The sequence below is a fragment of the Pseudorca crassidens genome, chromosome 7 (genome assembly GCF_039906515.1).
Source record: "Pseudorca crassidens isolate mPseCra1 chromosome 7, mPseCra1.hap1, whole genome shotgun sequence".
Lineage (NCBI taxonomy): Eukaryota > Metazoa > Chordata > Mammalia > Artiodactyla > Delphinidae > Pseudorca > Pseudorca crassidens.
The window spans coordinates 110,095,403-110,123,266 of NC_090302.1; the positions used below are offsets into that span (position 1 = coordinate 110,095,403).

Consider the following 27,864-nt stretch of genomic DNA (forward strand, 5'->3'; position numbering starts at 1 on the left):
GCACAAAGAAAGAAAGCCTTTCAGAATCTGAGACAGCATCTACAGTTTTAATAACAAGTTTCTTTTTTTTTTTTTAGCTTGGCAAGAGGTTAATAGGTTAGCAGCAACTGGAGAAAAGAGAAACAGGTAAGTGATTTAGTGATTACCGATATGGTTCAGTTTTTGTCTTTCTCATTCTCTTCTCTTGAGGGGTCAGAGGCACCCGTTTCCAGAGCATACTCCAATCCCATGCTCCTCGGGCATACCCATCTTCGTCACCACCCCCTTGGGGTACAATTTCATAAGTGTTGCCATTTATGACATCTATAATCGGCACAGTGCAAGTGGTTCTGTATTGTGTTGATGATGGCAGCGAAGATGAAATGCAAGGGCGTGTAGGGACCCACATGTTTACACGAGTACATGGGGAAGGAAAAAAAGAAAAGTACTTAGGTAAACGTTCCACATAAGAAAAGGAAGTAGTAATCTTTACCGATAAGGTTCAGTTTTATGTTTTCTTTTGGCCTTTTCCTTGTGGCTTAGAGGAATACGCTTCCATAGCAAACTCCAGTCCCAGGCCCCTCTGGCAAAACCATCTTCATCCCCACCTTGCTGTGGCTCAATGGAATAATCATTCCCATCTATGTAATCTATCAGAGGCACAGTGCATGTGGTTCTGAAACATTTACAGAAAATGAAAAAGCATTTAAGAACCCAAAACTGACTAGTTGAGCATGCCTAACTAGATTATCTCTTGTTACTGTGGGTTTGCTTTTTTTTCTCCCCCACTAGGGGATTTTCATATCTAATGGGAAATGAATGAATGCTTTGAAAAGTCAAGGAGGCTGTTTTCTTAAGGGAAGGAGAGAGGAGATGTCCCTGGGCTCACAGACACATGTCATGAACGAAGAGCCATGAACTTGAACTTAAATAGGATTTCCTCATTTTCACTGTGGTCCTACAGGCAACACCCTCTTGGTAACTTCCCATTATTTACCAGATTTCCCTGCCTGTTATTTTCCCTCCTTACCCCTCCATTAAACATGAGTGTGTGTGTAGAAAGATAATACCTGCGACACGTTCAGCAGTGCTCCCAACTCTTTGCTGCTTCCTACTTCTTTGGAAGCAGTGACTGTGAAAATCTGTTTTTGTACATTTACTTGATCTTCTTTTCCTACTTCTTTTATTGGGAAAAAAACTTTTCTTTTATTGTAAAAAAAAAAGTACTGTATTGTATTCTGGCTTTTTAAAAAAACAAGGAAAGAAAAATCCCTCAAAACCTGCTGAAGAACATAAATAGTGGCCTGAGAATTTGGAGCAAAAAAATATTATACCTTTTATGTGGGCTTCATGAAAATGCTAGAACTATATGACCAATCAGGTGTAGAGCCAGCTCTACAAAGATAACCGGTATCCTGCTTGTTCCAACGTTCATTTTATCAGAAAGAATTTTAAAATGCATATCCTAAAATGGAGATTATAGTTTTTGACAGCCACGTTAAGGTGCTTTTTAGATGTTTAGAAACCAATGAGAAGGGGAAAATTAATGGGGCTTAGAATTTCGATACAGGGGAAAGGTACTTTATTCCCTTCAGACACTGGACTCCCATGGGCGAGTGGAGGGTCCCTGTGGTATGACCTCCCCTCACCACCCCGAGGACAGCCAGCTTTCACCAGGAGAGGTGAAGGCTTGTTATCTCTCCTTATGATTCTCAGATTTCTAAGTATGTGGTGGAAGGTGTCCCAGAGAGATCTCAGTTGGGTAGTTTATAAGCTGTCTGATCTGGGGCAAACTAATTAATTTCTGTTAGCCTCAGCAACCTCTTTAGTACAAAGGAGGTAGTAACATCTATCTTGCAGGGCTGCTGTGAGGATTAAATCAGACAGCACGTGAAAATCGTGTCTGATAGATGCTCTGATGATAAAATCCTCCAAAAGTTCTCCCTCTGTCTCAGGCCATTGCCACAGGGACATGTCTTATTTCTTCTAGATTCTGAAATAGTCAGGATTCTGGACTAAAAGCAAGGAAGGCTTTGGGAACTCAAAAACTGCTGCTGCCCATCTACTGTTTCAGACCTTCTGTAAATTGGTGATTACCACATTTCCACAGGATAGCTGTCTACTTCTAAACTTGAAAGGTCCTATGGGAACCCAAGGCCTTGCCACAGGTAAGAGCTGGCCCTTACTGTGTAAAATAATCACTTCAAAGGGCATAAAACCACCCATAGGCAGAATTCCAAAGCATGCTGCTTCAAGCCTTTAGAATGTTACCACAGTGTGCGGGAACAATTAATATTGCTCTTAGAGCAAAGCTTTTGTAGCCAGAGGAAGATGATTCCGAGTGAGATGCCCTAGGCTCATCCCAAATGTCTAACTGCCCGCATGTGAATCAGCCCCAAGTAGCCACCTAGATCCACCCAGGGAAACAACTAGCTAAAAAAGAAAACTCAACATACAACTTGATGCACTGAATGGAACTGGAATCAGAAGAATGGGAACATTATTTGTCCTAGGATGAGGTTTACTTTTCAACCAGGAAAGAAAAGAAGCAAGGCAATGTTACCTGTCCTTTGATATGGGAGCTACGAGTGGTGCATACCAGTTAACTGCCACCTCACAGTGGGCATCGAGGTATATCAAAACCTGGAAAAAAAAAAAGAGGCAGGGTGAAAGAAAACTCATATACAGCACGACGTATATCACGTACAATTTAAAATTAGATGCTAATATAAACTGGCATTAGAGTCAATTTTGATATTTAAGTTATGTGTTTAAGGTAGCATTTTCAATTTTAAAAAATTAAAAATTAAATGGGTACTTAAAAATGTAGATGATCTTTTAGTTACCAAATCCAAAATGTTGACATAATAGATATCAAATGTGTCCCACCTGTCCAAGTTTAGCCTTCTGGGCACCGATACTTCGTGCCTGAATTAAACCTTCTCTTCTCTCATTTCGAAATACCTTGACTAGGCCATTCCACAGCTTAATATAGTCATCCAGTTTTTCTTTTAAGTGTTCTATGAATAAAAAATTCAGTCAACATTATAAATTATAGTTATGGCTAATAAACCACTTAAGCTATTTTTAAAAATTAACTAATTAATTTATTTTTGGCTGTGTTGGGTCTTCATTGCTGTGCACGGGCTTTCTCTAGCTGTGTTGAGCGGGGGCTACTCTTCATTGTGGTGCGCGGGCTTCTAATTGCGGTGGCTTCTCTTGTTGCGGAGCACGGGCTATAGGCGCGAGGGCTTCAGTAGTTGTGGCGCACATGCTCAGCAGTTGTGGTTCGTGGGCTCTGGAGTGCAGGTTCAGTAGTTGTGGTGCACGGGCTTAGTTGCTCCGCGGCATGTGGGATCTTCCTGGACCAGGGCTTGAACCCATGTCTCCTGCATTGGCAGGCGGATTCTTAACCACTGCGCCACCAGGGAAGTCCCCACTTAAACTATTATTTTTCTCAAGAAATGAGGATAGGCAAACAGGTCCTTTGAGTACTCAGTAATTTTACACAGACCATACTGAATGTTAAATGCATAGGGAGGTAAGGTGAAGTGTATTACTCGAGTTAAAATTTGAGCTTAATATACCTACGGAGAACTAGCTAGCCTGAGAATTATCAAACCTCTCTCTAAACATTAAATAAACGATGACTATGCCAACTGACATGAAAACTGAAAAAAATCAAATGTTAATATCATATCTAGAAGCTTTCAGGCACAATAGTATTTTTGCTTTTGGAAGAAGCAGTGGTTCAGGATTTCTGAAGATGTACTGCCTATAAATAACATGACATGGCCTTTGGGATCCACACAGGGTACAGGTTAATATTTGTTTCTGAGCCATCTTTCTACTACAATCAGTGTTGAAGGGAGTAGTCTTGGTGTGGTGATGAATATAGTTCCCATCCAGTTGGCAAGTAACAATAAAAGATCCCATTTTCTCTGTATTTTAAGCATCAAGTGTCTGTATATATATGTGTGTGTATGTATATATTTATAAATAAATCTTTACATATTAATATAATAAATACATATATCATTTCCACACATATGCCTGTATTATATGTACACACACACACACACACATATATGTTTGCAGTTTGGTAGAGAAATTTTTGTGTTATAAAAACAAGATACATTTGCCAAACTTTCCATCTTGGCTTCCTAGTTGCAAGAGAACAGTTTTTGTTTGTATTACTATGAGCCAATGAAACTGACTCATCACAGCCACAACTAATTCCTGGATCCTTAAAAGATGTTTCTTGAAGACACAAAAATTATTTTTAAGTTGTTTAAAATTTTGGCCCATGAATACAAAAACAACCCCCAAAACAGCTGCATTTAGTGATGAGCCCGTGGTTAAATGGGCAAATCAGGCTGTACATTTAATACTTTATTCGTTTTTAAGGAGCTTATAATTAGCAAGATATTCACACATGGGTATTCAAAATTGAGAAGAAAAAATTTTCCATTCTCTACTTTGGTGTCCAGTTTTAATGAGAATTATAAATAAAATTCTCATGCTGAATTACAATGTTTCCCCAGAAAGTCTTGGTAATTTTCCTTTCAATATAAGTTTTTTTTTGTTGCTGTTGTTTTTTTTTAAGAAAAGCTCTTACCTTCCTATTTTTTTTTAGTTCTGTACAGTCCTAAGTTTTTTTTTTTTTCTAAAGCCCCTTCTGACTTGCATTAGGTACTTTTTCGGATATGTGATCTAAATATATGTAAAATAAATTGTTACGGCCAGAAATGAGTTGATGGTGTGCTCTTTAAATTTAGATTCTAGTTAAGATGACCTTCGCTGCCCTTGGGTCTCACTACAGTGGGCAGATCAGTGCCCCGAAGGAACACGGCCCCTGCTGGGGGATGATCAATCCTCCCCAGCCCCAGCCCGGACTGCACGCTGGGCCACCTGACTTGCTGTGGCCAATGAGAAGCAGGCGGAAATGATGTGCTCCCGCAGCTTCCTTCCCTGAGTGCTGCGAGGAGGACACGTTATCCGTGTAGCCCTTTGCCCAGTGCACAGGTGGAGAGGAGTGTTCTCTGTTCAAAGGCCCCAGACCCCTACGTTTTGAGGACACTGTAACTTCCAGAAACCCGAGGGTTCTGAGCAGCCAGCTCTTTTGTGAGGTTTTATATAAATTAGTTAAGTATTTTGTCTTTAAAAGAAAAATTATAACTCAGAGTTTTAATTACTGAATATATTGGGGAAAGAAAACAATCCAAGTTTTCACCTAAGGCAGATTTACCAAATGCTGTATAGTTTTACTGAGGATAGGACTGACAGATATTCAACGGTGTTTTGAAATTGGGAAGAGTAATTAAAGACCTTCTGTACTTCTGTCCAAGGGCAGCCCCAATCAACGACCCTCCCGACGCTGTTAAGCTAAGCAGACCCTATATGTAATTGCTTTTAAAATGTGTTACAAGAGGCTGTTAGAGATTTGTAACAACAGAAGCACTGATCACAAAAAAATTAAACTGGACAAAACACTTAAGCCCCCAATTTTGTTCTTTCCTCGGGCCAAGCAAGAAAGCAAGATTTTAGAATGGGAAACACCTTTTGGTGTATCTTCACTTTTTTTTTTTTTTAAAGACTATTCTGAGCTTTTTAACTTGTATTAATAACATAGTGGTTCTTAAAATCAGTACAATCATAGACATGGGATTTCTCCAAGCTGTTTTTGTAGACTTAAGTTTTGCTAAATCTAAAACATTGTTGGCACCAACAATATCACTTAAAAACATATTTTCAAATATTTATTTGAGACAGGAATAGTATTCTTAGTGAAAATGATCCCGTTGTAGAAAATTGCAACCAAGATGTCTAAGCTAAAGGCATTTGATGACTGAAAATCTAAAGTTATACATTCCCTGCTGTAATTAAAAATGATTAGTTGAAGAAAGTGGTAGGTCATATTTCTGTTTCTCTCCATGCTAATATATGTATACAAGATCAAGATTCTGCTTGTGTCCTTGCAAAAACAGCAGAGGTTTATCCAGACTGCAAGAGTTCTAAATTAAGTTTTGGAGGAAGCTTTTGTAAAGCCATTTTGAATGGTATTTTCATGCTGCCTATGTTCTGACTTCTTTTCTAACATTATATCCAGTGGCATCACTACTTATACACAAAACCTCTCTGCAAAACTCATTTGCCAAAAAGCAGATATCCTGTTGTCATTGACTTGTCTGTGCTCTTTGGTCAGTTTTCAAAGGTTTCAACTCAGTTTTATGACAAGCAAAGAAGAATAAATAACTGCCCAGGGTTTTAGCAGCATAATTACATGCTGCTTTGGGCTCTGAGCTATAGCATTATCTATCTTTTGATATTTACATCATTAAGGAGATATATTCAGCTTACAATAATGGATCTATTTGAAGAAAAATATTTTAACTTAAAAAACCCCACTTATCTGGAAAATCACTGCTCCATCTCTCTCTAGCCAAGTTGAACCAAGACTAACCGATGTCTCCCTAAACGTGTTAGAGCTTGCTCCATAAAGAGAGTAAAAAAATAAAACACAATTTCCTTCTATTCAATTATCTTAAATCAAATCTAGAACAAAATAAGCTTTAGTAGCTACTTTCTTTTATAAATAAAAATAGTCCATGGTTTCTGGTCAAATTCAAAATACACTGAAATGCAAAATACAAGCTATTAAACAGGTATATAGGTTTCAGTATATAGATGTGGACGGAGCTTTGGGTGGCACTGCAATATACCTGCCATTGCATTTTTTCAGTCATTCAATAAATTACCTCTACGATTAAATTTTTATAAAACCCAATGCCCAAAGAATTGGTATAGTATAAGACCGCGGTTAAATACACAGACTTACGAGCCTATAGATTTGGATGCAGCTGTTAATTACTATCTCTGTCACTGCTGGCAAGTTACTTAACATCTCTGAGCCTCAAGTGCAAAATGAGGATGAACGATATGTATCACAAGGCTTACTGTCAGAACTAAACAAAATAATTCACATACAATGCTTAGCATAGTGCCAACTTGTTGATAATAGATGTTAATTATTAATTTCTGAAGACTATTTTGAGATCACCTTTTTGCAATTGCTTATAATTATTTTATAGACAAAATGCCGATTCCATAGCCATTACCTTTGTTACTGAAATCGTCAATTAACACGATTTCTGCTAAGTATTTCCTTGGAGTCCTTTTAATTACGCTGTGAACTGTTCTCATGAGGGTGGACCACCCTTCGTTATGGAAGACGATGACAATGCTGGCCGTGAGCAGGTTTTCATCATAATGCCAATACTTGCATCTACAAAAGGAACATTTCATCATATTTATTCAGAGGTAATCTGCAATGTTTGGTTCCAAACTTACTATGACTACGTCTTCCGATTGGATTAAATATTATGGACTTAACTAAGGTAAGTGAATGAAATACATCTTATATTTTAACAGAAACCCAAGGTAGAAGAGAGAAGCTGGTATGAGATGAAGTTACTCATATTCAAGCTACTTCTTCACCAACCGGCACTTATTGTGACAAAGAGAACTAATTTGTGAATTTATGCTTCTCAGCTGGGGATGGTATTAAGGTTTGTTTTCCATGACTTCAACCTCAGTTTATTTTCTGCTTTAAAACTTGAGCTTCTGGTGCAAGGGATTTATTTTACTTGCTGTGAATAAACCACTGTATAACTGTGTTTGAAAGCTGTCCTGTTCTAATATGGCTAAAACATTCAGAAAAACATGAAATGGGCTGAAGTGCAGCATACGAGAGACATTCCAAAATTAACTGTTGGATGAATAAACAAAGTTCTAATAGTGTTTAGAGTTATCAGATTGACTAAAGAAGGGTCTTTAAGTGTTTTACGCAAAATTACTTCAAATAACTGTAGCAGGGATAAAGTTGCCAGAAACCTTTTTCTAGTTGGAAAGAACCCCCCTGCCCCCCTACACGGTCGGCCCTCCATATCTGCTGGTTCTGCATCTTAAGATTCAACCAACTGTGGATCAAAAATATTGGAAAAAAATTCCCGAAAGTTCCAAAAAGCAAAATTTGAATTTTCCATGGCAACTATTTACATAGTGCCTACCTTGTATTAGGTATTACAAATAATTGATTGAAAGTATACAGGAGGGTGGTGTGTATAGGTTATATGTAAATACCATGCCATTTTATATAAGGGACTTGAGTATCCACGGATGGATTTTGGTATCCGAAGGGGTCCTGGAACCTATCTCCCGGTGGATAACGAGGTACAGTTGTGTGTATATTATACATATACAAGCATATGTGTATACACATATATGTGTGTATGTACACACACACACCCACTTTTTTCTGTTTGGTTATGGGAGAAGAACAAGACAGTAAGAACACGGCAGACGAATGAGAACAATCTGAGACCCGTGTTCTTTCTGCAGGAGTTAGCTTTCAGAACTAGCATCTGGTGCCTATTACCTTCTCCTTGGTAAGTGGAAAAGAAAGATTTTTTTTTTAATCCCAAAGCTTTTCATGGAGGAGTAAAAAAGCTTGTTCCCAAGATTAAATTTAAAACCATTAAAGCAGCAATTAACATTATCAGCTTGATAACCTATACCACCATTATCTAAAATAGGACCTGGCCCAACAGAGATGCAAACAATGTTTTCTCTGGGTATTTATTTCCATTTCAACGTAGTTCTCAATTGTCTGTGTTCTTAGAGGTTGCTTTTATAGAAATACAGACTGAGTCTGGAATCCATCAAATCTTATTTCTTACATCTGCATTTTCTTGTTAAAGGAGTAGTAAGTACCTGCTACGTTCTGAGCTAGGCACTAGCTCAGCATCAAGGAGCAGACACAGTCTCTGCCCTTATGAAGCCCACCGCGAGACACAGAGCAAATGTCTGCACTTTCTCTGCGTGTGACAGTGGGGAAACCATGGTGCTTTGACAGGTGGCCCTAATTCAACCTCAAGACAGGTGGGCAGGAAGGCGTCCGGGAGCCATGAGGTGAGAGTGAGACCAGAAGGATGATTTAAAAAGTACTGACACCAAAGAAGTGAGGAGGAAAAGATAATAGCACACAATGAATTGTGTGCATGTGATTCAGATAAAAAATGAATAGACGGAAGATCTATACCTTTGGAAGGTAGAATTAAAATATGAAAAAAACTGAAGAGGAAAAGTTACAAAAGGGCATTTGCAGTATAATTACAAATACCAGCATACTTATTATGTGTCAGGCACTATTCTCTGTGCTTTACTTTTATTAACTTATCTAACCTCCCAACATCACAATGAGGTTAGTACTATTAATGTTCCCATTTTACAGATGAGGGGACTGAGGTCAGGGATAAATGACTGCCTAAGATCACTCAGCTAGAGAGTAAGGAAGCCAGGACATAAACCTAGGCTATCTTGGGTTTATAAGAAATCTTGTTAAAAGTAAAATGAAAGAAAAAGAAAAAACACTAGCTATACCTATCTATGAATGGCTAAGAATTGATCTAAGGTCTAAGGTCTAAGAACTGATACTGACATTGAATATAATTGAATATAATGTCAATACAAGGCACTCATCGAGCTTATTATTATGTGATGGGAGCTCTCTCCCCTCCCCCTCTTCCCTGCCCTTTGTGGCCTGGAGATACCCCAGGAATGGGGAAGGGGGTGGGGGCATGGTAGCCTTCGGCAACAAAGAGGGCTTTTCAAGGTTGGGAGGGGCCACGTGCTCTTTCAGAGTACCAAGTTGAAAAATACAGTAGTGGAGGGATGCAGATTTTGAAAGAAGATGTGATGAGTGTTTCTGGAGAGAAACTAACCTGGGCAGGTATGTCTAATTTTGGAAGGGTAGGGACAAATGATCTCCCTCCCGGAAACTGCAAAAACAAGCAAACGCTCTGATGGAGATTCAGGCAATAATTTTCTTCCCTGAGTCTAACCACTGGGCCTAAAGAAGCAGAACTGGATGGGAAAGACACAGATTTTGGTTTACAACAGACACCAGAATTGGTGAAGATATTTAAGTCATGGAAGGAGATTTGGAACTTGCTGATTTCTAAGGCAAAAGATGACAGCTTGGAGAAATGAGCCAGATGAGGACTGTTGGAAACAGAGGGAATGAAGGAGAGGAGGAAGGAGGAAAGTGAAGACGAGAGGGGGCCCACAGCGGACACCTTCCTGTCCCAGGGATGCTTGGGCAGACCGTCCATCGGAAGGTCTGGACGTGCTACCTTGCATTCCTACAGGACAAGGCGACAAGAGCTGGAAGAGAGTGTGTTCCCAATTTCTCCATCTTCCCTCACCTCTGTACGGTTTGGAAATAACTCCAAAGATGTAAACTAGGTTATGTGCCAGTAACTACAACTCTTGGTATATATTTTTCCTATTTTCTTTGTCTTAAAAATTACCAAACAAAAGCAATATTTTTTTTGAGTCCATCTCTTAAAGTAAGGGAAATAAAAGCAAAAATAAACAAATGAGACCTAATTAAACTTAAAAGCTTTTGCACAGCAAAGGAAACCATTGACAACATGAAAAGACAACCTACTGAACGAGAGAAAATATTTGCAAATGATATGACTGATAAGGGGTTAATATCCAACATATATAAACAGTTCATATAACTCAACATCAAGAAAAACAAACAACCCAATTCAAAAATGGGCAGAAGAACTGAATAGAGATTCTTCCAAAGAGGAAATGCAGATGGCCAACAGGCACATGAAAAGATGCTCAACATCACTAATCATGAGGGAAATGCAAATCAAAACCATGATGTCACCTCACACCTGTCAGGATGGCTATCATCAAAAAGAACATAAATAACAAATGTTGGCGAGGATGTGGACAAAAGGGAACCCCTGTACCCTGTCGGTGGGAATGTAAATTGGTGCAGCCACTGTGGAAAACTGTATGGAGATTCTCAAAAACCTGAAAACAGAACTACCATACAACCCAGCAATTCCACTCCTGGGTATATATCTGAAAAAACCAAAAACACTAATTTGAAAAGATACATGCACTCCTAAGTTCATAGCAGCATTACTTACAGTTGCCAACATATGGAAGAAACCTAAGTGTCCATCAACAGGTGAATGATTAAAGAAGAAGCAGTATATATATATATATATATATGTATATATATATATATGTATATATATATATATATACACACACACACACACACACACATATACCATACACATACATACATACAATGGAATACTACTGAGCCATAAAAAAGAATGAAATTTGCAGCAACATGGATGGACTTGGAAAGCATTATGCTAAGTGAAATAAGTCAGAGAAAGACAAATACCATATGATATGACTTATATGTGGAATCCACAAAATACAACAAACTATGTGTATATAACACAAAGAAGAACACTCATAGAGAACAAACTAGTGGGTACCAGTGCGGGTGAGGGGCAATATTGGGGGCAGGGAGGTACAAATTGTTGGGTATAAGATAAATAGGCTCAAGGATGTATTGTACAACATGGGGAATATAGCCAATATTTTGTAATTACCACAGATGAAGTTACCTTTAAAATTTGTATAAAAATTTTTTTTAAATTGAAAAAAATTACAAAAGCAATACACACTTTGTTGTATAAAATCCAAACAATATAGAAGCATATAAAGTAAAGGTAAAAGCTGCCCCCTTCCCTCTCCCCAACAAATCTCACCTCCTAGAGGAAATCATTGTCACTAGTTGTTGTGTTTAGACATTTTATGCTCATGCAGACATATAAATGTATGTCTAGATATGTCTAGATATATTCAGATGAGTATGTATAGATTCTTCTTTCATGTGAGTATGTATAGCTTTATCCTGTTATCTAATTCTTTGTAACTATTGCACAACATTGCGAAGTATGGCTGTTCCATCATTTTTTTAAATTAATAAATGTTTTTGGCTGTACCACGTGGCTTGCGGGATCTCAGTCCCCCAACCAGGGGCTGAACCGGGGCCTTGGCAGTGAAAGCCCAGAATCCTAACCACTAGGCCACCAGGGAACTCCTGGCTGTTCCATAATTCATGTGACCTTTTCCTTATGGACATTTCCGTTGGCTCCACACTGTGACAATGATCATCCTTATGCATAAATCTCTACACTCGCCCTTGCCTGGAATGCTTCCTACAAAAGGCTCAAGACTGTAAGCCCATTAAGGACAGGAACTTCATCTGCTTTGCTCACCACCATCTAACACAGGGCAGTTGCTCGATAAATATTATTGAATTGCTCTAAGGGTATTTTTGAAATGCCTCTAGATGTGTTTTCTCCTCTGCGTAATGTCCACTCTCCACCCTACGGTCCAACTATTTTGAGGTACTGTCAAGAATCAGTCAGTCCATACGGCAGGTGGAGACAGAGGCTCTTCTAGCAGGAGAGGGGGAAAATCTGGAGGAAGACCAAAACAGAGCAGATAGTTGATAGACCAGAATAAAAGCAGATGGAAGGAGGGGCTCAAGCCTGGCCTCCCTTTCTGAACCTTAGGGGAGAGGCCCATTGGGGAGGCTGCAGCATGGGGTAGAGATGATGTGGGTATGCGGGCAGGGGGAGCTAAGCAGTCCCTTCCCACCTCTTCTGTGCAGTGTCCTTGGCTCTCGATGGAGCCAGAGAGCGTAGACGTTTTCCACCTGCTGTCAGCAACAGAGTTAAGAACCAGGGCTGCCAGGAGCCACCACGTAAGGAGTAAGGCGACGTGCAGGGAAGCGACGGGGTGGACGGCTTAAGCCGGAGCCTGGCCCGCGGGCTCAGAGGATGCCCATGAGAGCCGGAGGGGAGATGAGCGCCCACAGCGGGGCAGGCGTGGGGAGGGGCCCACAGGCTGGGGTGCAGCAGGTGAGCAAGGTCAGTACACCTGGGAGCCAGGAGTGGGTGGCAGGGATGGCGGGTACTGGCCAAACTGCTGCCAACACCTCGAAGGCGCCACCCTCCTGTCGCCCCCCGGGCACGGGAGCAGCCGGAGGGGGACGTGCACTGCAGGCGGGCATTTGCGCTGGGAGAGCGCGCAAGCAAGTGCCGATGACACTGCAGAGCCTGGACCAGAAGACTCAGTCCTGAGAGAAGCACCCTGTGTTGAGGTCAGACCTCCATTCTGCAGCATTTCTCTCACTTTACTGGCATAAAATCTGTAATAAGCTCCAAGAAGGAGGGCCAACGGAAACATGATGCCACCTTGCAATGGATGGGTTCTGTTACAGACTTCTGAGTAGTTTCTCCTTTCTGGCGCTTCATTTTCCAAGAAAGCTTAAAGACCCTCGGCACCAAGGGCATCGCGCTCCGTGCTAGTTATTGCAGAACTCTCTGGCCGCACATACTTATAGCTGATTCACAATGCTGTGTTAGTTTCAGGTGTACAGCAAAGTGATTCAGTTATACATATATATACACATTCTTTTTCATATTCTTTTCCATTACGGTTTATCACAGGATATTGACTATGGTTCCCTGTGCTATACAGTGGGACCTTGTTTATCCTGCAGAGTTTTTCTTAAAAGTAATTTTTACATAATATTTCCATGGCACCTATGTGGTGTCAGGTGCTTGTATCAGAAGACAGGAATGACGAATTTTCATAGTGACTTTTCTATAACTTAAAAAGTCAAAAATAGATTTCATAACCGAAAATGCCATGCCTATTAACAATTTCCTTCCATTTTCTGTGTCCCAGCTAGGTTTTTTTAACTTCTTTAGTTTGATATAAAGCCTTTATGTATTTAAGCTTTATCAATAAATAATATTTAATTCAGCAGACTATGAAAAACTGGTTACAGTCGGAAGGTTGCTTGGCAAGCCTGAGATCTGATCATCTTGCTGGGGTTTTTTTGTTGTTTTTTTAAAAATTTATTTATTTATTTTTGGCTGTGTTGGGTCTTCGTTTCTATGCGAGGGCTTTCTCTAGTTGCGGCGAGCGGGGGCCCCTCTTCATCGCGGTGCGCGGGCCTCTCACTGTCTCGGCCTCTCCTGTTGCGGAGCACAGGCTCCAGACGCGCAGGCTCAGTAGTTGTGGCTCACGGGCCCAGTTGCTCCGCAGCACGTGGGATCCTCCCAGACCAGGGCTCGAACCCGTGTCCCCTGCATCGGCAGGCGGACTCTCAACCACTGCGCCACCAGGGAAGCCCCATCTTGCTGGGTTTGAAATCTCCATGCATGCTCTTCCACAATAGGGATTGCTGAACAGACTAAATTCAGACTCAGGCCACCTCTCCCATGGATAGCTGTGGGTACAATGACCACGTCTCTTCTTTGGGTCCCCTGTTCTCACCCCCAGGTAGACTATTCCCTTCTTGATAATATATTCTTTCTTTTGACTGGGCACATAAAATTGAAGCAGGAAAAATTATTATTATTATTTAATCATTTTCTCAAAACTCTACCTCTATGCCTTGAAGAGCTTGTATCCCTTTCCTTGATTATTAGAAACTCTAGGATGGTCTAGTTATTTTTCCCCAATGTTCTTATCAATCCTTCTTATCAGTCAGTCTTCCCTTGAAGGTCAAAATTAAGTCTGTACTAACAGAACCCATTCTTCCTCCAAGATGAAAATGTCAGCTCATCACCACAAGTTCTGCTCATAGCTGGAACAGTGTTTTCATATATTATGTTAATATTCCATACATATTGGTTGATTTGATTTCAAAAATTTTTCTAGGAATACTCTTCACAATGTTGTACTATATCATAGAATACCACACATTTTCTTCATTAATGAATTAGATATTAATGAAAAGGAGAATAATAAATCTCTAACTTGTGCTCCATTGGGGTTGAAAGTCAAAATCAATGAACACAGGATTAATGGTTGGTTATGCAAAAGTTTTTCAGGATGAAACTCAGTAACTGAGGAAGCACAGTGTCTGCCATGCTTCCTCTGGCATGCTCCATATGGTGCCACAGTTGGGAGGCAAGAAACCAGAACGGTATGAAGGCAGGGACAATGGGTGGCTTTAGCTCATCACGCCTGTAATCTCCATCAGGTCCACACTCCCAATCAGCTCAATCTAAACTAAAAACCACATGCTGGCCACGTGTGCAAGCTTTTAAGCAAGTGCCCTGGTTCCAACCGGGTAGCTGCATCTCAACTTCATCTTCCGGGGCAGAGACGTGAGGGGCTCAGGTTTATTTCATGTCCAAGTGACCAATGTGTTGGAGAAGAAGGGGAAATTCTTAGCAGAGCAGAATGACTTGGACCAGAAATTCTCTAGCTCATCAAGGCTGATTCCTAAGGCAGGAAGCTACAAAAACCACTGCTTTGCGTAATTCACAGAACAAGCAGCAGGACCGTTATCTGCCCAGATCGCTGGTGGCCTCCTGTGGCCCCGGGCTCTCTGAAAAGCTTGTATCTGTCCTATTTCCATTTTCCCCTAGCCTCCTCGGGTAGGCAGTTTCCTGGCATCCCCACAAGTAGTGGGGGACAGCCGTCCCGTCCTTACCCATGACAGCTCAGCTGTCAGTGACCATCAGACAGTCACAGCACAGTTGGAATTCACAGCTCCAAACAGCCAGCGGCTTCCTAAGGTTAAGGTTACATGGTTGTTGGCCTCTGCAGCAACCGTGCACCGTGTACAAAAACCCTGGGGCGGGAGCCTTGGACGACGGCTTCGAGAACAGCTCCATCTCTGCCGCCCCACCGATGCTCTGGCTTATTTAGTGTCCTGACAAGCCAAGCAAGTGTGAAGGGCATGCTCTCCACGAAGATGGGTACTTCACAGATGGCAGGTGCCAGAGTGGCTCCACGGGGAGACTCTGTCCCTGTGGTGGGGATGAGAGTGGCACCAGGGACCTCGGGCCAAGGGTTTGGGGAGCACTGGCTGGTAGGCAGCAACAGGAAGCCCCCTGCATGAAGGAGTCCGGGAAGATTCGTTCCCAGGGAATTCAACAGCTGACTCCAGAGCTGGCTGGGAAGAATTTGAGGGACCTCAAATTCTAGCACAGCGGATAATGTTTGAGCCAAATAAGTGGTATTTTTCGTATTAGTTACTGTGATCCCATTTCATCCCGGGCTGAAGAAATGAAGTTCTACTAGCTTGTACGGTACATACACGATCATACCTGAATAGTCCTGCGGGAGGCCCCGCTAGACCACCTGATTTGCTCAAAGTCACAGCTAGTGACAGAGGCAAGATTTAGAAACGAAGCCTTTAAGATTCTTTCCCCTAAACCACAGATTTACCAAGAATTACTCACCAATATATACTTAAAAACAAACAGGAGGGTTTCCCTGGTGGCGCAGTGGTTGAGAGTCCGCCTGCCGATGCAGGGGACACGGGTTCGTGCCCCGGTCCGGGAAGATCCCACGTGCCGCGGAGCGGCTGGGCCCGTGAGCCATGGCCGCTGAGCCTGCACGTCCGGAGCCTGTGCTCCGCAACGGGAGAGGCCACAACAGTGAGAGGCCCGCGTACCAAAAAAAAAAAAAAACCCAAACAAACAGGAAAATGAATTCCTTATTTTTGCTCAACACCCAGGGGATATACAGCCATGAACAGACGGCTGCACTCAGCTCTGCAGAGTGATTTGTGCCTGATCCCAGGGCTGAGAATGCCAACTGCATCAGGGCAAACTAAGAATGCTGACTCTGTTGCTGGGTAGCTGTCTTCAAATGATCTTTTTTTTTTGAAAAGGAAAACAAATTCGGACAGATGTGTCCACTTAATGATCTGAAATGTCAAACCACAATTTAGGGAAAAAATCTGGCAGGGAATCCTAGTACTGGACATATGTTCTTGTACATTTCTCCAAAACTCCCTGGGAAAAGAAAAAGAATATTTCACAGTGGAAGCCGAATGCTTCCAGCTATATTGGACTCTCATGTCACACACGCGCTTTCACGCCATATTCTGATTTTACAGAAACACCAGCTTAGACACCAATATATCTAAGCTGAGACGACCACCGCTACCAGGAATAAGGGTCTGGGTGCTGTGGCATGGATGTAAACGACGCCAGGGGCATGAACCCATACAGGTTTGCATCTGTAACTTATTTTTATTTTATTTTATTTTTTAATAGAACTTCATATTGGAGTATAATTGCTTCACAATACCCTGTTAGTTTCTGTTGCACAACAAAGTGAATCAGCCATATACATACACATGTCCTCATATCCCCTCCCTCTTGAGCTCCCCTCCCACCCTCCCTATCCCACCCCTCTAGGGGTCAGAAAGCCCCGAGCTGGTCTCCCTGTGCTATGCGGCTGCTTCCCACTAGCCATCTATTTTACATTCGGTAGTGTATATATGTCGATGCTACTCTTACTTCGCCCCAGCTTCACCCTCCCACCCCATGTCATCAAGTCCATTCTCTATGTCTACCTCTTTATTCCTGCCCTGCAACTAGGTTCGTCAGTACCATTGTTTTTTTTAGATTCCATATATATGCGTTGGCATACAGTATTTGTTTTTCTCTTTCTGACGTTAATTTATGCTGCACCTTATTCCACAAAGGACTTCAAGCAGCTTACAAAGACACACAGAATACAACAATATTACAAAACTCTAAAACAGGAGGGGGAAAAGATGGATAAAGAAAGAACAAGAAGAAAAAAGAGGAAGCAAAAACAAGATTTTAAAAGTGCATATGTGAGGGCCAAGGGGTCCTGTGTGTACAGTCCTGGGACACCCTTCACAGAGAAGACACTCAGGCGGCACCCCCTGAGCTGGGCAGCAAGGTGGCCTCGCACCCCACCCCCGCCCCATACTTCGAATGGATGGGCCACAATTTGGCTTGAATTTTCTAGCAGGGAAACCTGGTCAGGACTGTGTTTAACAAACCGGTTGTTCGGAAAGAGTGCAATATTCTTGGCGCGAAGACCAGCTGGGATGTTTTTTCCAGGGGGCCTCGTTATGGTAAACGCAGTGATGAGCCTCCCTGGGCTGTCTTCCTGGAGGCTGTCAGTGGAGACCAACGGCACTGTACCAAAACACAAGTCAGTGTAACAGTTGCGTGGAGACCAAGTTGGGAATTTAAGTTCAACACTGATTTGGAGATCACACTTTGCAAACATTCCTTAAAATGTTTACTGAGTATTTGTAGTGAGGTGGATGGACCTAGAATCTGTCATGCAGAGTGAAGTAAGTCAGAAAGATAAAAACAAATACCATATGCTAACACATATACATGGAATCTAAAAAAGCAGTACTGATGAACCAAGGGGCAGGACAGGAATTAAGACATAGACATAGAGAATGGACTTGAGGACACGGGGAGGGGGAAGGGGAAGCTGGGACGAAGTGAGAGAGTGGCACTGACATATATACACTACCAAACGTAAAATAGATGGCTAGTGGGAAGCAGCCGCATAGCCCAGGAAGATCAGCTCAGGGCTTTGTGACCACCTAGAGGGGTGGGATAGGGAGGGTGGAAGGGAGGCTCAAGAGGGAGGGGATATGGGGATATATGTATATGTATAGCTGATTCACTTTGTTATAAAGCAGAAACTAACACACTATTGTAAAGCAATTATACTCCAATAAAGATGTGGGAAAAAAATGTTTACTGAATCATCTCCTATTCCGTGTTTCATCCCTCAGTGAGTGATTACATGCCTTCTCCATGTGCTCTGATTTCAACAAGGAAGTCACCTTGACCATGTGCAGGACCCGTATTTCCAAAGGCAGATTCTGACCCTGGTAATGACGGAAAAAAAGATGTAAACTTACAGGGCAGCATGGTGACTTTAGGCTGGACTGAGCAAATAATTTCCCCACCAGAGCACTGTTAGGTATTAAAGGAGTTATCAATACAGGCCAAAGAACATTTATTTATGGAAGGTCTTAAACACTGATACTAATGTTCCTACAGCAAAATGAGGATATAAATACACTAGATCATTTTTTTGAAGACTGAACTATAAAACTCTGAATACAGATGTGGAAAAGAGTACATAATGTACAACAGTTAGCAGAACAGGCAATTTCTGGGGCTCTAAGAATATATGCAGTATGTTTAGCGATTTACCTTCATAAAGGTATTAAAAAGACATGTTGCCGGTTTAGCACGTGGTATAATGGATACATATGTGATGTTTAATAAATATTGTGGAAGAGGAAGTGGGTAATAGTGTTTCTAGAAATCATTAAAGCAGTATCCTTCTTTTCCTATATTAATTGAATTATCTTCTCTCTTCCATCTTTGCTTCACTGTAATTTTCCGGAACTTAATGCATAGCCAGAAGTAAGCTGAAGTTAGTTATCAAAAGGGTTATGCTCAGAGACGGGATGTTATTGTGAAGGTAAGTGAGTGACAGGGAATGTTCATTCTCACCCCGAAGAAGGCAGACAGATGCCAGCAAGTCTCAAACCACCACTCTGGAAAACACTGTAGCTCATTAAACACTGCCAAAGGAACTCAAGGACTGAACAGCTGTGAGATCACAAGTGAGGTGACTCATCAATTTGTTAACTTTTCTCCTCAGAGGCCCTGGGTTTCTAATAGGTGTACAGATGGGCCACACACAAGGGAGACGATGACCCAAAAAGAAAGGAAAAAGGAAAACGGCAACACGAATCTGATCTGTGTGGGGTGGCAGCTGACAGAGCAGTGGGGACCAGGGGTGTGTTGCACGGTGAGAAGAATCAAGGAAGCAGCACCAGGCACGAGGAAAGGGTTACTAATCCTTTGTTCTGGCTGGTCCACGGGGATCAGTCCTGCTGAATAATCCTTGTGTGGCACAAACACCGAGCCAGTAGCTCGGTCATCACAGCAAGCAGGGGACCGGTGAAGGAATGTGGCCCTCCCTGCACGGCGCATCTGTGTAAAAACTCCTGCCTGGCTGCGAGGTGATTTTTATTTTCCTCTTCTAAGTTTTCTGTTCAATATATATACTTCCCTCTTTCAGAATATTTAGGAATAAAATTGCTACTTAAGACAACTACAAGTGAACAGAACATCACTTGGTAGCTTCGAAAGCTTCACAAGCATCTAACCCCTGGGCAAGAGGTCCGTCCTGGTACCTCTTCTCTAACTAAAACCATCCCATGAAGGCTTCCCAGACCTGGAGTTCCCCGTTTCCCCCGGCATTCACCCAGTGGGCGGCTTTGCCCCACTGCATCTTTTCTAAGCAGCAGGGGGCACATTTTATAGAAACACTACTATTTATACCCATTTGCATTTTGATTCAATAGTAGGCTATTGGACAGATTTGCAAATTAGACTGCAGGTGCCTGTGTTTCACTGCTGCCATTTTTCCCTCCTGATACCAGCTGGTTAATTATGCCATCGAATCCCATCACCCTGTTACACTGGTAGAGCAGGGGGGCGACACAGAACGGGGTGCAGGAGGATGGCTGTCCCCAGAGCAGACACCCCACCCAGGGGGGGAACGGGACGCACACACACAGAGATGTGAGAGCTCAGGGGGGGTGGTTAGAAATCTTGTGTGGGGTCCGGCTGCCAGCTCGTGGAGGTTTATAAATCGGAACAGTAAAGTCAGCTCCTTCAAAGTGCCAGGATAGTGTTTCCAGCATCCCTGAATAAGTATGTTTAATTATCAGCATTTTAGATGTGAAGTATTTCATGTGGAAGAAAAATTATACTTCTTCAAAATCCACCCAAAGTCTCAGAAATCAATCCGAAATATTCTGAAGCAGTTTTTAAAAATTATATACATTTTGCAGCAATTGAAATGTGTTCAATTATGTTGCTCAGGGGTAAAAAGGTTTGCCTTTTAAATTCCTCTCAATACCTAAGTGGACATCACTGGTTTATTAACACATACGCCCACCCCCAGTTCCCGCACTCTGAGCCCCTCTGACAGGCCTGGCCATGTGCCCACCGTGCTTGCCCGGTGTCTGCTGACCGGAGATGAGCTTCATAGCACCGAACCCCACAATGACCTTTTATACTAAGGCCTTCGTGAGCGAGGAAGCCGTTTCTGCAGCTTCCTCATTTCCTAAGACAGTAGGATGCAGAAACCATTTTCCCCCTGCAATTTCTATTCATAAAACACTGTCATTTAAAAAAAGGGCATTTTTTTCCCCTAAGCTGCTAAACTCAAGACCTCAGAGGAGCAATTTAATTGAACTCTGTGGCTATGTAAAGTCTTGTTTTCTGAAGCTGATGCCAGTCTGTTAAGTCTTTCTTTTGGCGAGCACAGACAACCATAAGGGTTACCGTCACAGTTGAAAGGAAACAAGTTTGACTGTATTTGCCTCCTAAGTATTCCCACTTTAATTTTAAAGATCTCTCCATGAAAGGATCCAGAGCCTTACATACTGCCAATAGCAGTACTTTCCTGTACCTCTGCAGAATTGTTAAAAACTAGAGGCTAGGGCTTCCCTGGTGGCTCAGTGGTTGAGAGTCCGCCTGCCGATGCAGGGGACAAGGGTTCGTGCCCCGGTCCGGGAAGATCTCACATACCGCGGAGCGGCTGGGCCCGTGAGCCATGGCCGCTGAGCCTGCGCGTCCGGAGCCTGTGCTCCGCAACGGGAGAGGCCACAACAGTGAGAGGTCCGCGTACCGCAAAAAAAAAAAACCCAAAAAACTAGTGGCTATACTTCAAAGTACATTTCATTACCATTTTGTATTTTCCGGTTCTAGAAATATGCACACATGTACGTTATCTTGCTCTTTTCTGCACAGGACTTTTGTAAATAATTTGCCCACGGGACTTCCCTGGTGGTCCAGTGGGTAAGAGTCCTCACTCCCAATGCAGGGTGCCTGGGTTCGATCCCTGGCTGGGGAACTAGATCCCGCATGCCACAACTAAGCCCCGGCGTAGCCAAAATGAATAAATAAATAAATATTTTAAAAAATTATTTGAAAAAAAAATAACTTGCCCACAATCAGCTGGGGGCGATACCTGCGGTTTTATTGGATCCCGCTGGTATGTGAAACCTTCCCAGCACCAAGCCTGCAACATTCCCTTCTCAAAAGCTGTCCATCCCTCTTCCTGCGTTATGACAGCTGACTTCATGGCCATGGCCCATTAGACTGTGTTGTGCTCCTCTGAAATGAAGGCTGAAGTAAGAGTCAGGTGGGATGGTCTTTGTTCATGTGCTACTGGAAAGAATTTCAATCACTTCTCTAGAGGAAGAGGGGAGACAAAATCTTGAAATTAATATATGTTCCTGGTAAAAAGTCTAGACTAGTTACTAGGAAATTAAACACTCAATACAGCATCTAACCACGTGGGTGAGTGATGCATTGGGGCCTGAGAGTAAGATACTACCACTTTTACACGGTCACCGGTACCTGAGAAACTCAGGTTAGGTCTGCTCATCAACAGAGACTATTTCAGCACTAAATCTAATAAATATTCTGAACAGTGCAGCATACCTCCTGGTTCATGGCCCCTGCGCTGACTGCAGCAGCCTCTGTGAGCCCATCCTGGCATGATTCCAGCTCCTTCCTAAGCCTCTTTAGCAAGAAGAGTAAAGGAGGTATGGGGGGAGGGGCGGGAAAGGAGGGGTGGGAGGAAGAAAAGAAAGATGAATGGGGGGGGGGGTACACTGAATCACAACCAGGCCAGTTTATTTCTGTTCTTTGAATGGAAAATCTTAATAGTCTATGCTCTTTGGTCTTGACATTTCTAAAAGCCATTGTCAGATTTTCCTTCCGGCGTAAATTAACAAGTAAAAATATTTGGTCTATTAGATTTACTATTTTTCAGTGTTACAAAGATTTGCATTTACTCTAATGGGATATTGGGCGCTTTGTCCATTAACTCTATACTAAATATTTCTGTGATTAACCTGCACTCTGTACTCAAATATACAAAAACACAGTGGCTCCTTATTATTCGTGGGTTCTGTCTGTTAATTTGCTTACTCTCTAAAACGTACTTGTAACTCAAAATCAGTACTTGGGACATTTTTGTGGTCATTTGACGACACGTGCAGGGCAGGGAAATGTGAACAGGTGGGCACAGGACGACGCTCTTACTCTGGTACTGTAAACATGTCCTTTACAGCGCCTGTTTAGTCTACTTCTTTCTTTCTTTTTTTAAAAAATTAATTTATTTCTGGCTGTGTTGGGTCTTCGTTTCTGTGGGAGGGCTTTCTCTAGTTGCGGCGAGCAGGGGCCACTCTTCATCGCGGTGCGCGGGCCTTTCACTGTCGCGGCCTCTCTTGTTGCAGAGCACAGGCTCCAGACGCGCAGGCTCAGTAGTTGTGGCTCACGGGCCTAGTTGCTCCGCGGCACGTGGGATCTTCCCAGACCAGGGCTCGAACCCGTGTCCCCTGCACTGGCAGGCAGATTCTCAACCACTGCGCCACCAGGGAAGCCCTAGTCTACTTATTTCTTATTTTGTGCTTTTGGTTGCTGATTTCGCTGTTTCACGTGGCCCCCGAGTTTGGGCTGCAGTGCTGTGTGGGGCTCCTATGTGTGTGAGGTTGTGCTGAGCCTGATAGAGAAAGCGTGTGTGTCAGACAGGCTTCCTGCAGTCATGAGTCCTAGGGCTGCTGGCCTTGGATCCAATGTTACGATGCAACAGCACACTAAATAAGGTGCCTTTAAATAGAAACACACACAAAACAAGGTGATGCACAGATCAGTGATGCAAAGGTGCTAGAGGCGTGTGAGCACCTATCCCCGTGTTTCCTCCGGCAGTGACGCTTCTGTATCCCTGACCCTGTGTCCACAGCGGCTTTATGAGCATCACCACCATGAATGATGAGAACTGACTGCCCATCAAAATGCACACGCACAGAAGCTACATGTCAGTGGCCAGCTATGAAGCCTGTCACTCTGGACTGCCCACTACAAAGGGGAAGCATGGGGGGGGGGGGTGGATTTCTATTTACGGGCAAACGCTTCTGGCTGTCAAAACAACCTGCAGGGTGTAAGAGGTAGAGACTGAATTACATTCTCTCCATTAAAATTAAATTTATGCTTCGAAAACATTTATTAGACCAGAGAATAAAACTTTAACCAGTAGGGTCATAAAAAGTCACGGTAAGCTGGGAACATTCTGTAAGATATTCAGGGAAGCTTTGTATAAAAATGTGCCTTGAAAACTGCAGGAAGCTGTCAAAAGAAGAGAAAAAGAGATTGAGAGAACAAGAAAAGAGGGAGAGAAAGACACACAGAGAGAGAGAGAGAGAGAGAGAGAGAGATGGAGAGATTTTCAGCACTTCGCAGCGGTAGGAACAGAGAAATGAGCCTGTTTCACTGGCAAACCTACCCTTTTAAAGGACAACGTGGTCTCTTGCTTACATGACAGTATAGGTTCCAAAGAAGCTTAGAGTCAGAAGAAATACAGGGTTAACTTGGAAAACAGATCTACCTCTTATGTGACAGTGAGGGTGACGCGCCCTAAGGATGAGGCTGAACACACACCTCGTGCGATGCGAGACCCTCGCAGAGCAAGAGCTTTTGTAGGGACTCTGCCACACCAGGCGGGGGTGACCTCCGACAAGTGGGGCTCACGTTACCGACTGTGTCACATGCCTTTGACGTTCTTTATCACATTTAATGCTCACAATAATTTTATGAGCCAAGTGCTATCACCCACATTTGCCAGAAGAGGCTCTTCTGACCCCTCTCAGCTCTGTGTGAGGTCCCCGCCTCTCTGCATCCGTGGGCCTGGGGCTCCCAGGCACCCGCGGCCCCTTCTCCTTGGGCTCAGGCCCAGCCCGCTGCCCCAGCCACTCCAGGGCAGGGCCACTGCAGAGCCCACTGGGTGGGGGGCTGCCAGCTCCGACACCCCTCGGCCATGGAGATGCGCCATCCGGGAGGTCTACAGACAATTTAGGGAAAAGCTCCTTCGCAGCATCTCCTCAGCACTCAGGTGACAGGGTTGCACGACATTGGTGGGTCTGCCAGATCCCTTAACACTGACCCTCTGCTCGGGGACCACACCCACCTGGCCCTCTGCTCTCCCTAGAACGGCTTCTTCCAACTTAGATACAAGCAGAGGCCCTTGCTACAATGAGTCAGGATTTTCAGTGCCTACAGTTAAAGAGAGTCACTTTGCAATTGATAAGATACTCCCCTTTTTCGCAGACGTAGAGAATGGACTTGACACGGGGCGGGGAAGGGGAAGCTGGGACGAAGTGAGAGAGTGGCATGGATATATATACACTACCAAACGTAAGATAGATAGCTAGTGGGAAGCAGCCGCATAGCACAGGGAGATCAGCTCGGTGCTTTGTGTCCACCTAGAGGGGTGGGATAGGGAGGGTGGGAGGGAGGGAGACGCAAGAGGGAGGGGATATGGGGATGTATGTACGTGTATAGCTGATTCACTCCGTTGTACAGCAGAAACTAACACACCATCGTAAAGCAATTATACTCCAATAAGGATGTGAAATAAATAAATAAAAGGATACTCCCCTTTTGTTCCTAAGTAGAACATTTTATTACTGCAAAGACGCTTCATAAACACAGAGCACAGATAACATGCTTACACGACTCTGATGAGCAGACCTCCCTGGCCTTCTACACGTGTGGAGAGAGGCCCGGGGAGACAGCACGCCTCCTGTGGCTGGGTCATCCTGGAGACGTGCCTGCTCTGGATTTCCAGTTCCCTGTCCACGAAATGAAGGAACAGTGACCTCTCCGGCCCCCTTTGGCTCTAGAATTCTGAGTCAATGGAATATTCCACAGATGACGAGCACGGTTCCTAAGGTGCCCGCGCCATTCCCTGTGAAAGCTGCCATGTGATCGCGAAAGTGGGATCTCGGGCCCTGGTTCCCATCCACTGTGACTGCTGGTTTGCTAACCGTGTCATCACGGGGAAGAGGCTGCTGAGGCTCCAGCATAAGCCACACGAGGAAGCGCAGGGAGTGATGAGCTTTCAGAACATAAAGCAAGTCTTTCATGCTCTAAAAACCATGAATATACGTATGCACTTTGCGTGCGGAAAGAACATGACAAATATTCACCAAACAGTAGCTGCCTCTGGAAGGGGAAAGAGGGGACCCCTTCCTTGGTCGATGCGGCAAAATGGGCTTCCTCCACCCCCGGGGCTGGCACGCAGGAAGGGTAACAGGGGCAGCTCTCCCAACAGGATCCTGTCCTGGAGATGCTGGCAGGGTTGGTCTTGGTGACACGGAATGGCTGACTGCCTCCTGGTTCATCTGTCCTGGTCCCCTTCCTCCTTCTGTGGAAACCAAAGAAGGGTGAGCCTGGGGTCCTGGCTCACCCTGAGGACCTCACCTGCCGGCCGGCCTGAGGTCTCCCCGCCAGGGCAGGACAGTGTCATGTTGCTGCAGGGCTGGAAACGATGCAGCACGTGCCTCTGCCTGGATTCTGCATCTTTTGTGACTTTCCAGGAAGAGCTGTCACACCTGGTAGGGCCTCAGGGCCCCCGGGGGCAGAAAGAGGCGGTACCCACACTCGGCTCAGCTGGAGTGATAACAGCTGCACACCAGCTGCTTGCTGGCTGGTTCTACTTGGCTCTGCATCTAGAGGAACGTGAGGAAGACCCAGGGGAGGATGTAGAAACGTAGAAAAAAGTACTTTGAAAACGGAAAAGACCTTGGTGGACGCCTAGTTCAGTGGTTTCCAAACCAGACGGAGGAGCCGGGGGGTGGTTTCAAGGAGATGCGAGAACCAGAGCACAGAGGTGCTCCCTAGAAAGCCGTCGGCAGAGAGGCTTCTGCCGACTCTGTGCAGGAAATGAACTAAAAACACTGACCACCCCCTCTCTTTACAGATGAGGAAACGAGACTCAGAGAGGACTGTGGGGCGGTGTGTCCTCAGAGAACTCCCGCCCTGTCAGGACAGAGCTGTGTCATCCGCGTGTTACACTTCATAGTGGATACTGATGGGACAAAGAAGACAATTCGGTCGTCCCGCAGGGTCTGCTTTGTCTTATCGATGACATTTTGTCCTGTATCATAACCACTCACGTCTTAGTCTTAGTTACTATGGCTTTGAGTGCATTCTTCTGATTCCATTGTATACCTGCTCAAAGTTTTGCAATCATTAGAATAGAAATAATAAGTGCCTTCTGACTACTCAGGTATTATATAGAAGACTTTTGTTTAAATGCAAGAGGGGGTGAAAATAATCAATGCATGGCAAGTCCTCAGGTTGCTATAGTTCCCTCATTAAAAACTTGGTCCCAGGCTTCCCTGGTGGCGCAGTGGTTGAGAGTCCGCCTGCCGATGCAGGGGACACGGGTTCGTGCCCCGGTCTGGGAAGATCCCACATGCCGCGGAGCGGCTAGGCTCATGAGCCATGGCCGCTGAGCCTGCGTGTCCGGAGGCTGTGCTCTGCAACAGGAGAGGCCACAACAGTGAGAGGCCCGCATACAGTAAAAAAAAAAAAAAAAAAAAAAAAAAAAAAAAAAAAATTGGTCCCAAGACTAATTTTAACTCCAAAACTTAATTTTTTTTGTCTATATAAAAACTGCAGATGATAAAGCACCATTTTCTGTCTGGTAATTTGCTTAGGGGGAAGGTGTTGCATGGACTAGCTTTATAGATGTCCCCAACCAATGAGTGAGCAGTTTAGAAGCTAACTTAGGTCACCTGAATCATGTCTGACCAAACGTTTTCATCATGTTAATACTACTGACCTCATTTTATGATACATTTATATGATACAATTATATGATAATTTATATTATCTGTAGAATTTAGAAAACATAGACAACTCGTGTGCACTGTGCTATGAATTCCTGAAATTGTGATCAATACAAAATATTGATTTAATAAAGTATCCAACTAATAAACTGTTGAACTTTGAACCTTGGGGTCTGAATCCCTGTTTTCTCCCATGAGTTCCTTTTCTGAATCATTTAAATTATTACGATGACGGTAAACTACTCCAAATTTGGGGGCTGATCGCATCATACCATTTGAAAACACTGCTGTCCCAAGAATAGTAAAGCTGGTCTTTTTTCTTTCTTTTTTTTTGGCTATTACTTTATCCCTTAGTCCCATGTAATTAGAGATAGGATCTCATTCATACTGTCAGGCCACCTACCCTTTTGTAGATGTTCTAGCACTTCTGTAATATAAAA

The 27,864-nt window shown here is 43.5% G+C and overlaps 1 protein-coding gene across 7 annotated transcripts in view; it reads right to left on the reverse strand.

Moving 5' to 3' along the window:
• GALNT7 (polypeptide N-acetylgalactosaminyltransferase 7) overlaps positions 1-27,864 on the reverse strand; it is a 117,250-nt gene that overhangs the window by 19,175 nt on the left and 70,211 nt on the right. For 5 of the 7 annotated variants that reach the window (XR_010945208.1, XR_010945207.1, XR_010945209.1 and 2 more), the window contains 4 exons: positions 7,098-7,264; positions 2,869-2,999; positions 2,543-2,622; positions 147-329 (listed from right to left, as the gene is read on the reverse strand). Coding sequence is in view for 4 of the 7 variants with exons in the window: in XM_067745363.1 (XP_067601464.1) it covers positions 147-329; positions 2,543-2,622; positions 2,869-2,999; positions 7,098-7,264 (561 nt within the window). In the remaining 3 variants the exon portion in view is untranslated. Of the gene's footprint in view, positions 1-146; positions 330-472; positions 656-2,542; positions 2,623-2,868; positions 3,000-7,097; positions 7,265-27,864 lie in introns of all 7 variants that reach the window. The other 2 variants (XM_067745361.1, XM_067745364.1) reach the window with 2 other exon arrangements.